This window comes from Rhagoletis pomonella, unplaced genomic scaffold, assembly GCF_013731165.1.
Source record: "Rhagoletis pomonella isolate Grant_MI unplaced genomic scaffold, Rhpom_1.0 Rhpom_scaffold_00001, whole genome shotgun sequence".
NCBI lineage: Eukaryota > Metazoa > Arthropoda > Insecta > Diptera > Tephritidae > Rhagoletis > Rhagoletis pomonella.
In genome coordinates, this window is record NW_023458555.1 from 46,563,812 (window position 1) to 46,575,218 (window position 11,407).

General features: G+C 39.1%; 2 protein-coding genes across 3 annotated transcripts in view; one reads left to right on the forward strand and one right to left on the reverse strand.

The window, feature by feature from the left end:
• LOC118745053 overlaps nt 1-5,197 on the forward strand; it is a 77,137-nt gene extending 71,940 nt beyond the window's left edge. For both annotated transcript variants that reach the window (XM_036478589.1, XM_036478594.1), the window contains 4 exons: nt 1,687-1,968; nt 2,025-2,513; nt 3,953-4,108; nt 4,169-5,197. In XM_036478589.1, coding sequence (XP_036334482.1) covers nt 1,687-1,968; nt 2,025-2,513; nt 3,953-4,108; nt 4,169-4,780 — 1,539 coding nt within the window. In that variant the 3' untranslated portion in view covers nt 4,781-5,197. The remainder of the gene's footprint in view (nt 1-1,686; nt 1,969-2,024; nt 2,514-3,952; nt 4,109-4,168) is intronic.
• Nucleotides 5,198-9,795: 4,598 nt separating this feature from the next.
• LOC118751353 lies at nt 9,796-11,359 on the reverse strand. Its single transcript, XM_036486162.1, has 2 exons — nt 10,984-11,359; nt 9,796-10,919 (listed from the first exon to the last, which is right to left on the reverse strand). Exons 1-2 carry the CDS (start codon nt 11,024-11,026, stop codon nt 9,937-9,939), a joined length of 1,026 nt encoding a protein of 341 aa, XP_036342055.1. The 5' UTR covers nt 11,027-11,359; the 3' UTR covers nt 9,796-9,936.
• Between the last annotated feature and the right edge of the window lie 48 nt (nt 11,360-11,407).

The window sequence follows — 11,407 nt, forward strand, 5'->3', positions numbered from 1 at the left end:
TTTTTTTTAACGTGGCATAGGTTTTGTTATGGGCCCATATGTGGATAATGTCGGGCTTCTGAATATACAGCTAGAGTAATTTTAGTATATTCAATTCCTACACGCCATGTAAAGTAACCAAACATCTGGAGGTTACTCCTGAAGGGGCGCTTTAGTAGGGTCGACCTATTTGGTTTAAGAATTTACGGAAGTCTGTGGCGTCTGTCCAGCAGAAGTTCTGGCGTTTGTCTTCCATCCATCAAGGATGTTATGTAAAGGTGTCTTAAAACAGAATGGCTTTATTTTCTAGCTTAGCCAAGGCGAATTCGTATATGGTGGTGTTACCGGCGAGGTTTGATTTTCGATACGGTTGTGCAGATGCTCAAAATGATTTGTTTAATGTAAATTTGTTTTGTTCTGATTGCCATTATGCGTATAATTTGTTAGTGTAGTTTTCTGGTTTTGTGCTGCCGCTATTACCTTATATGAATTCGCCTTGGGTTCAACGTTTGGATAGGAGCCCACCATGTAAAACAAATAAAACACTGTGCTTTGAGGGTGTGCCCTTGGAATGTCCAGACCCTTAACGGCGGTTGATGTCCTCAAGAAGACTAAGGCTGACATAAACGCTTTCTAAGAAATGCGATGAACAGGGAACGGTTACCCTCGTAACTACAGATGGCTTCTAAAGCTGTAAACTTTCGGTGTTGGGCTCAAGGCAGAAGAGAGAATGTGTCGCTAAGCACTGTTATCTTACCCGGTGAAAGGAAATCTGGGCACATCAAAGTAATAATAACCATCATATTTTGGAAATTTGATCTTATGAGAAGTTTCAAGGCGAAAATATACTCGGAGGTGTGCCATTGCCTTCCGAGGGACGAAAGTTTTTCTAATTTAGAAGTGGATCTAAGCCAGGTCCTAATTAATGATTGTGCTGGAACGGTAACTGCAAGAGTATACTTAAGATTGTTACGGAAAATCATCACGTATCATTATACGTGCTTAAAAAAAAGGATTGCTGGCAGCTGATGCCCGCCACCGAGAGTTCCTTGGAAGTTTTAATGAAACAAAATCCAAGGATTTTAAACGTTAGGCTACGAAAAGCAGCACAGATGATTATTATATTTCGTCGTCCTCCAAACTGTTTCGAAAATAGAGATAGTAAACGATGTTAAGTCGCACCGCTTGAGAGCAACAAGAGTTGTCCCTAGAAGCTCCTTCGATGCCATGCGGGCTACGAGCGGGCAAATAGAGTTTTCGCATGCTGAGCCGACTAAACGACCATCAGTCCAGACAAAGGCCAAACGTTTTCACAGGATTTCCTATACACACCCAGAACAAAAACTTAAGAATACCCTACCAACATACATAGCGGATAACAAATAACCCGCGACCCGAAACCAAATTTGAAAGTGTGGCGAAGCAACACAGAGGGGTCAGGCATTTCCAGACAGCTTATTTTGATACTGTGGTCACGTGATGCTATCACTTATTTCTGACAAAAAAAAATCGTTGATAATAAATCGACAGCTGAGTGGAAGGTCGACGTTTCTCGACAGCCGGTTCGAAAAAGCCCTATCTCAGAAAATGGCTCAAGAATGCCCAACTTCAAAATTTGGTCGATCTTCCGCTCAGCCGTCGAAATAGTGAAAGTTCTTTATATGTGTAATTCAACAAATAAAACTTCTTTTTTTCTTATACTTATAGCCGGTACAGCACCCTATTCCCGAAAAACGCATTGGCGCACGCGCTTCGCCTACTTACAGTGCCACATACAGAGAAAGTGTTATGCGTCCAATGGCGTCCAATCAACTAATGACAGAGGCACGACCCTTGCCTCTAGGTGTGCCAGCGTTCCGCCCCATACCGAAGACTGCGACGGTACCAGTCGCACAAATAGCACAGCGGCGTACAAATATCGCTGTAGACACACCTAATCCGCGTGTTCGACTCAACAATCAATTGGTCGAAAGTTACCCGGAGGGAGTGGTGAGTAATCAACTCTTACTATGTTTCTATTTAATTTAATTCTCCTCTTCTCACAGAACTCTAATCGCACCTTCCACGTTGCGAATCCAATAGTCTCGCAACCCGTCGCCGTACCCGCCTTCCAAGCAATGCCCAGTTCTGTTGCACGTTTAGCTGCGGCTGCGACAAAGTCTATAACAAATGCCGAAGAACGAATTTTGCATAATCATCCAAATTATTTGCAATTCGAAGAACCAAGACTCGATCTGAAAGATGTGACTGTAGAGGAATTAGCAGCCGCGGCTAATGTCACTGTGGATACGATTAAACATGCAATTTATGTGCGCGAACAGCAGATGAAAGCTGAACATCGTGCAATGCTGGCGGCTAAATTGCGTCAGGAATTCGTGCGTACTTCAACGACTGCCAGAACGACGACGACGACAACAACGACGACACCGGCCTATAGAGCGCCAGTGATGATGAATTGGGCGCAGCAGACTCAGGATGTTTTCGAAAGGCAGAATGTCAAAGAAAATGTTGCCTTCGAGAGTAAGATGTCTAAGGTGAGTGAAATATTTTGTTTCAGAGGTAGGAAACCAAGATTGACACTATGTATATACCAGAGTCGCTCACAGTCTTCTGTTGAGGAAAAATATTTTTTCTGTGGCTCTAGCTCATTGACTTCATTAGAAACAGGTTGAACTTCTGTCGCGTGGACTCGGCCCGACGGCGAAGACTTAAATTAGGTATTTTTCATTCACATAAAAAATGAGGTTTGTTGACTATAGTAAAGCTGATTTCACGGCAACACCTTTGTACATAAAGCTGAGTGTCTGCTTTTGGGAAGAAACAAAATAACAGCCTGCGAGGTAAGAGATTGCAGAAACCAAAATCAATTACCAAAGTTGAATGCTCCATTCGTCCGATAGTAATTCCTAAGCTGAGTTGGAAGATATATATAGAGGAAAGAAGCAGAGGAGAAACGTTGGCTTTTACTCTTGCAAGCGGCTTTTGCGCCACGATGTTGGGTCTTAAATTAAAAGTTGTACTCTGGAACGGACAATAGTATAAAGTTCCATGTCATATGTCATGGTTTCCTAGTCTAGTGGATAGCCTTACGGAATCAGTACAATCATGGAAAACTAGGCAGAGTTCAGAGGGACGCCTGTGTGGTGAGTTACGGCTGTCTTCAATGTTTTTACAAATAAATATATTTCTCACAAATCTTCTTGTAATGAACATCGCTTCAGTTTGAAAAAAAAAAAAAATTTGGGAATAGTACCAAGTATAATTTCCCGATTGCCGTTCGAGATAAGACCTTCGGTATCCTTCTCCCGTAGAAAGTCGAGGGGTTGTTGCGATCCTCTGAAATAAGGCTGATCAACCTTAATATTTCCGTAAATGCGGCTGGCAACGAGTTAGCTAGGAAGGATACAGACTGTAAGAATTGTTGCTCTGTATACTTAATAAAAAAAAAAAAGCCATAGGGTCATCGCGCCGCAATTAGCGCATTGCGTCAGCTTGCCGTGTAGACAAAGTATATGGCCCGCAAACGATCCTAAAATAAAGCACAATTTATTACGAAAGCTCATGCTAATAACGGTTCCCACTGGGCATTGGCCGGTTGGTACTAGGGTGTTTGACTTTTCAAAATACCCATAATGTTTGGCGTTTTCTACGTGTTTGGCCGAGCTTCTCCTCCATCCATGTTGTGATACAATTGGAAAGATATACACTTTTACTCCACCTTCGAATAAGATTTTTTAAAGCAGAAGTATTCTCGGAGGTTTGCCATTGTCTTGCTACTTGGACGTTTAAGATATTCGCCGCCATTTTAAACTAACCGAACGTAGAAATCAAGTTTATCATCCAAAAACTTCTCTCCTGTTTCTTCTCCTCTTCGACAAATAACTGCTTTTGGGAAAAACTCTAAATTTAAAAATTTATAAAATTCACCACTAATTTCAATACTTTAAATATTTGTGTTCTTTTCTCACCACAGGTTATGAATGCTCCACGTGAATACTATCCTGTGGGCTATGACAAGAATTTCGACGACAACTTCAAGTCAAAAGTAGATTTGCCACCTACAAGTTTTTCATGTGGCAAGCAAAAGCATTTCCCTGGACTGTATGCCGACACAGATTTGGGTTGCATGGTAGGTCCCTCGCTAACCTATAATTTAAGTTTATTTATCACCAACCATATTCGATTTTAGGTCTTCCATGTATGCGCGCTCACCGATGATGGTCTCGTACGCAAATCATTCCTGTGTCCGGAGAGCACGCTTTTCGATCAAACGATCCTGAAATGTAACTGGTGGTTCTATGTAGATTGTAGTGCCAGTAAGAGCGTTTATGATTCAAATATACCCATTTCGAAGAGTTATCAGCTGATGAAATCGCTCACTTACTTTTCAAAATACAACCAAAATAGTGATAATGATGGTGGCGATGGTGGATTGGACATCCAAACACTCAAGGACTCAATGGCTGAGGAAGAGAATGGTAGAGCAAGACGCGTGGACAGTAGTAAGGTAGAAATATCGCAAAAATCGCGTAGCTTTATAATACGAGCAGAAGAAACAACCACTGAACCGGTGAAATCAGCGAACGATGGCGAGGAAAATGCCAATGCGAAGACGGAGGAAATGCAGCTAACCAATGAAATTACTACACCCACTACAGCGAGCAGCGTCGAAGAGAGCACCGCAGTGGATATAATCCAACCACAACCCATATATGACCGACTGGCTGAGCTGAAGGCCAAGCTGGATATCATTAAGGCGGCAAATAGTCAGATTACAACACAACAAACGAACGAAGCTTGAGTTGGGAGGGGAAAGCGCGTAACAGCGCTACGCAGGGATTTTAATTGTTTAAGTTTTCGAAAATGTGGTTAAGATATTACATGTGCAGTTGGATTATGAGACAACGAGGCGATATGTCGAAGAAGGCAATTTATTTGCACGTCAAATGTAAGAGTTGCGTGTATGGATTGTCGCAAGGCGAATTCATATAAGGTGGTAGCGGTAGTACAAAAACAAAAACTAACATGTATTTTGTTTTCACTTTCGGTACACAAATGTCAAATTTCAGCTATTCTCCGCTTAAGGAGGAAGAGGGAAAGAAGCACTCCAACACACTTATTTTTCGCATTCACTCATAGGGACATACATATCGAGCCCTAACCGCCAAAATAACGTAAGCGAAATATTTTCAAAATTTTCTTTTAGATGCAGAAATATTCCTAGAGCATCTAGATACATTTCTGCATCAAAAAGAAAATTTTGAAAAAAATGTCGCTTACGTTATTTTGGCGGTTAGGGCTCGATATGTGTACCGAGGCGAATCAAACAGCTGTTCTAGCAACACCACCTTATATGTATTCGCCTTGGATTGTCATTTAAAACCAATCTACATAAAATGTTTTAATTTCATACAAGCGAGTAGGTTTGTATGTATATACGTACATATGTATGCATGTATGTATGTGTTTCCTAAATAGTCATTGGTGCGCATTTACCATTTCTTTTATCGAGATTCAGATATATACAAATTTAGTCGGGGGTTAATGGTTGCGCCAAATCAGTCCTTAAGTTTATGTTTTAGTACAATTTGTAATTTTACGTTTGCTATTACGCTAAAAATAAATATATATATATAAGTTTTGAAGTAGTTTGTTAAATGGACATGTAAATGTACAATTGTATAATATAATTTATTTATTATAACTAAATATGATTGATTTTTAATAAAAAAAAAATATTCCTATAAATACTATTTCAAAAAAAAAAAAAACATAGACAAGTTGTTAACTTAAATATCTCTGTGTTTAGAAGAGCAGGTTAAAAAGTACGTGGAATGTAAAGGATGGTGAGTGCAATTAAAAAAAATTACTTATCTTTTTCTCTTTTAATTTTAATATAGGGTGCTTCATCAAGGACTTTTTATATTTTAAATTAAACACTTAAATCAGAAGTGGATATTGGACCGAAAGAAAAATCTCTTATTGGCCGCGACTACGCTGTAGATGGTCCACTCGGAAGATCCATTTTTCAATTACTCTTTCATAGCTGGCTTATCAACGGAGACTTTTAACTTGACATAAACCTAAAGAAAAAACCTAGAGGTGTGTTACCACACGATAACTTGCTGAAACCCAATTTTTGCCGACATCACGGGCTTCAATTTCAGGCAACAAAAAGTCCGTTATCATGGGCGGTGGCGCTCGTTATGTTCTATTTGTGGCCAACATTTGAATGAAATTACTTTTAAAGCTTAGTATCCAGCTCTCCAGAAAAGTGAAAACTACATATAAAATGAAAACGAAATATTATAAATGGCTGGGAAATTTTCTTCCTTAAGGCAGTACGAAATGGACACTGACGCTCCAGCTCTGAAAGTATTCAACTCGGAACCCGCTGGTGGTAGCAGAGGTCACACATACGAAATAACGGCAACTTTTTTTACCGTTTTCTTAAGAGCAGGAAACTAAGCTTAAATGTTAAGGCTTAACTTAGTTTAGCCATTTGTTGGACTTAAGTCAACAGCTAGCCTACTTTTTATTCGGCTTATTCTTGACTAAGGGCCGGTTGTTCAATGTCTGGTTATCACTACTTACCGGTTAAACATCATTATCGACGTTTTCGACATCATACATATAACATGTGATCGATAAAGCAGTCGTTTAATTAATCGTTGCTTCTACCGCCGATTAGTGCTAATCAGACATTGAACAACCGGCCCTAAGTCCAAAAACTTGGCTAAACTAAGTTAAATTGAGTTGCAGAAAACATGCCTAAATGTCAAAGAAAAATATTTCGGTAATAGTAAAGAATCCAACAACAGTTCCGTTTTAAGTATTTTATTTAAAAGCTAGAGATTACATCTTTTGTTAAGTTTAGTTGTACCGCAAAGAAGCTACACAGACATACGATGGTTTCCCACTTAATAGCCTATTCAGAAATAGGTAGGTAGGGTAGGGTAGTTATTAGGTACTAAGCTACGAAAAAAATAATAAAGAGATTCCATCACTTCTCCGAGGAAATTACTGTTTTTTTAGTTTTTCTTAATGTTACCGTCTATTATTAGCGTTAACTTCGAATTTCCATAAGTCTTTTGGATTTACTTAATCATTGAGTTTATTTTAACAGAACTTTTTTTTTAATAAAAATTTAATTATCTGTTAATAACCAACAACCACATGATCAAGTTTAAATAGCACTGGAACAGCTGCGCTTGTTGGTAGTTGGCTTAACAAATGAAATACGTACATGTGGAAAAAAAAGCAACAAGAATTCACAAGGCGAACTTAGCACAGTGCGTAGGCAACTGGCTGAGTCAGTGGGATCGTCGGTTCGAATCCTACTGAAATAAGTCTGATGAGGAAATGTGGTGATTTCCGAAATAGCGATCACTTCTACTATTTTTTCAAATTATTGTTGCTTTCCCCCAATAAGTTTTTCATTAAAAACGGCCTCAAGCTCTATAAAAATTGTTGAATATACATAATCTGTTAATTATTTTTGGCTTTTCATAGAAATTGTTAAAAAAATTACTTACTGTTGGATGGGGAGAAAGTTGAATTTCGCGGGCCTGTGTTATTTGTCTGGACCTACAAAATACTCAAAAAAGACGTGAGTACCAGGTACTAATGAAGTCTTATGTGTAAACATCTGTGTACCGCTTATATATATACATTAGACTGCATCACCCCCATACAAAAAAAAAATCTGTACTATTTTTCCATTGGAATTATTAAATCTATTATATTTTAAGACGTCCACCAAAATATTTCGGACAAATATTAAGATTTAAGTGAGCTGGACCGATTTGAAAATACCTCCAAAAATGGAGTTTTGTATGAATAAAAATAGTTTTTTAAAGATTTTTTTTTTTTTAAATCCCCTCAAATGACAAAACGGTTTAAGCTTAAAATATTTGCATAAAAATAATAAAAAAAATTCGAACGGAATCGTAATGATGGGATTTTTTATGCTGTTTTTTTTTTAACTTTTTTTAAAGATTGGTATAGGAAAAACTTGAGTAACTGAAACTAAACTCTCCCGATTTAGACTTGTGAGATATCATTGGATAGGTATTTTCTCACCATTTTATTTCTTTACTTATAAACTGATTCAAAGGATGGAAGAGAAAGGTAGGATGAACTAACGTCATTCAAAGTTGAATTAAGATGTGTTGGTATTCGAAAAAACAAGATTGGACACGAATGACGTTTTTGGACCAGAAATAAAAACAGTGTGAAAATACCCTTCTACTGAGATGCCGTAAGTCTAAATCAGAACATTTTTGGCTCAGTTATTCAAGTTTTTCGGAAACTAATCTTTGAAAAAAGTAAAAAAACAGCATCAAAAGTCTCATTCTTACGATTCCGTTGAAAATATTTTTAAATATTTTTGTGCAGATTTTTTAAGCTTAATCTATTTTGTCATCTGAGGGGACTTCTTTCAAAAAGTTCTTTAAGAGACTATTTTTATTCATAAAAAACTTCTTTTTTGGAGGTATTTTCAAATCGGTCCAGCTCGCTTAAATCTTAATATTTTTCCGAAATATTTTGGTGGACATCTTAAAATATAATAAATTTTGTAATCCCGGCGAAAAAACCGCAACTTTTTTTTGTTGATGCAGTCTAATATACATAGGTATATAGGTTGGTTTAGAAGTTAAACATTAATTTCATTTCTCTTTATTCGGGTAGTACATGACTTTTTTTTATAACCACTTCGTGAATAGTTTCGAACTATTTAAGGATCGTTTTTTAAGAAGTTCCGAAATAGCCGCAAAATTGTCCTTAAAAGTCGTAACTTGTTCCGAAAGGATCGCAAACAAGTATTGAAACGGTCCTGTACTAGTCCCAACATGATCCCAAAATAATTGCGATATGTTCCTAATCCAATCAACACCCGTTACTTTCGTATCGTTAATGTACTCGTTACTTTTGATACAAGCACCTTGTATTTGACTCTCACCCCCTCAATCGGTAATACCACGGTCACAGATATCACATATACATTTTGGTCCCGATTGGAGTCGGTTAAGGCGTATAGTAAAGGGGTCAAAGGTCAGGTGACTATGGAAACTCAAAAAATTAAAAATTAAATCTGCACTTTGCCCCCATGTGCGACACGCCTTAACCATCTCCCATCGGGACCAAAATTTATATGTGATATCTTCCACTATAGTAGCATCAAGTACGGGTTGAGGCTTGGGAAATATGATGTCAAAATTTGCTTCTTACATTTAATGACCACCCTAATGTACGTACATATACACGCAACACTTTTGTATCGATACGAACGATTATTTGTACGCTGAGAATTTCACGTTAATGGTGCATATACGTAAAATGCGAAATGGTCCTAAATTAGTCTGGAAATGTACCCGAAATAATACTTAAATAGTCCTAAATCAGTCTCAAATGGTCCAGATCTCGTACCGAAATGGCTCCCAAATGAGCCTAAAATAGTGCTGAACAGGTCCCGAACTAGTAGTGAACTAGGGCCGAAATAGCGCTGAACTATACCACAAAAATGTGTATTTGCACACACAAGAAGTAATTACAAATTTTCTGCTGGGTCCTAGGCAAACTTTACCCATACCGAGAGCTAAGATGTTTACACCGCAGACAAAAGACAAATTTTTTCTTACTTCCTCAACATCAGAGCAAAGAAGGGTGCTTTGGTGGGCAACCCTCCCTGCATGACTTCTGTGAACAGCCAGTGATTGGGTCATTCCAAATAATCATACCTATACTTTTTCAAAATCGCATTAGCGTCGTGCCTCCCCCTCTCGTCGGTAAAAATAGTAAAAAGAGAGTAAAGACTTCTTAAAAAAATGTTTAAAACAAATTTTATTCATCAGCAGTTTTTAATGATATTCTCAGGATTAATAAATAGATAGAAAAACCTTAAAACAAAAACTTAGCATCTCTCAAAAACAATTCTCCATTCTCCACTCAATTTAATCACTTCTTTTTACGCCCGTAGCTTTGCGTTTGGTCAGTGGCGGTATTTGAGCCGATTACCGTCGCCGCAACGTGATCGCTCTTGTCATGCGCTCCCGCATGCACCGCCTCACTCAGCCCAACATTCGCATGTACTGCAGCATCGTTGGCGTTGATCTGCGCCTCCTGTGCCGACAGTGTTGCCTTTTCAGCCGCCTCCTTCGTCTCCTCATAATCCAAACGAGCTGTGTAGAGCTGCGACTCTACTTGCTCTAGCTTCGCCTTGGCTTGCGAAACCATATCGATTTGTGAAGCCAACTCTGCGGCCGCCTCTGATGCTGCTCTCTGTGTCAACTCCGAGGCGGATTGTGCATTGTTGAGGGCCGCTGTCAGCACAGATACATGATTTATGGACTGTTGTGCGGCATATTGTGCCGTCTTGGCGGAGCGTTTCGCCTGCTGCAGCTGCGTTATTTCACCTTCCAATGACTTGTGTTCATCTATGTTTTGCTCTTCGAGCCGTCGCAGAAGCACCTCCTTGCCTTTCAGTACGGCCACTGCGGTGCCAGCGGCTTGAGCCGCTGCTTGTGCAAGCGTACTTTTTGCCACGTAAGCAGCTTGCTTGCCTGCAGCATTTTGGCTGGCGACTGCAGAATTCGCTTGGTCTGCCGAACCTTTGGCAATGCTACGCAATCCATTGTCGATGAGGTATTTGCCTCCAGAAGCGGTAGCATGAGCATGCGAATGGGTATGTGCGTGGGTTTGCGTTTGTGTGGGCGTAAAATCAGTTTCGTAGCGCGCTATGTCTGGTTGAGAGTGAAAGTCATGTTCGTTGACATCTTCATAAGGATAGGGTTCCTGTTCCACGTGGTGTGCCGCAGCTGCGCTGGGCGACGGCTGTGGTTGCGGTTGTGGCGGCGGTGGTACATTCAAGTAAGTCCCCGTTCGCTTCACTTTTCGGCCTGCCACAGCGAAAAATGTATCGGCTGGGATGATCGAGGGAACTGCGAATTGCGAATGATTTTCATATTACGAATCTATTGTATAACGATTAGATAAATTACTCACCAAGTACTAACAGTGCCACAATATAATGCTGTAATGGGGACATAGTTAAATCTGAAAATATAAACAAATTATTTACGGTTAAATATTCAGCCCTAACCGCCAAAAAGACGTAGTAAGCGAAAATTTTTTCAAAATCTTATTTTTGACGCAAAAGCGTTCCTGGAGCATACAGATGCATTTCTACATCAAAAATAAAATTTTGATAGACATAAATGCAGAGTTTACAAATAAGTGAAAAGGTGCAACTATTTCGGAGAAAGAAAAACTTATAACAACACTGCCTAAATATACATATGTATAAGATCAAGAAAATCTAAAAGGTTCGTTTCAAAACCGGGGCTGGTTCCCGCAGATACTAAGATGGATAAGTGTGAACAGACACTCAGAATAAACTTCGGATATGGGCGGATAGATCACTTCTAAA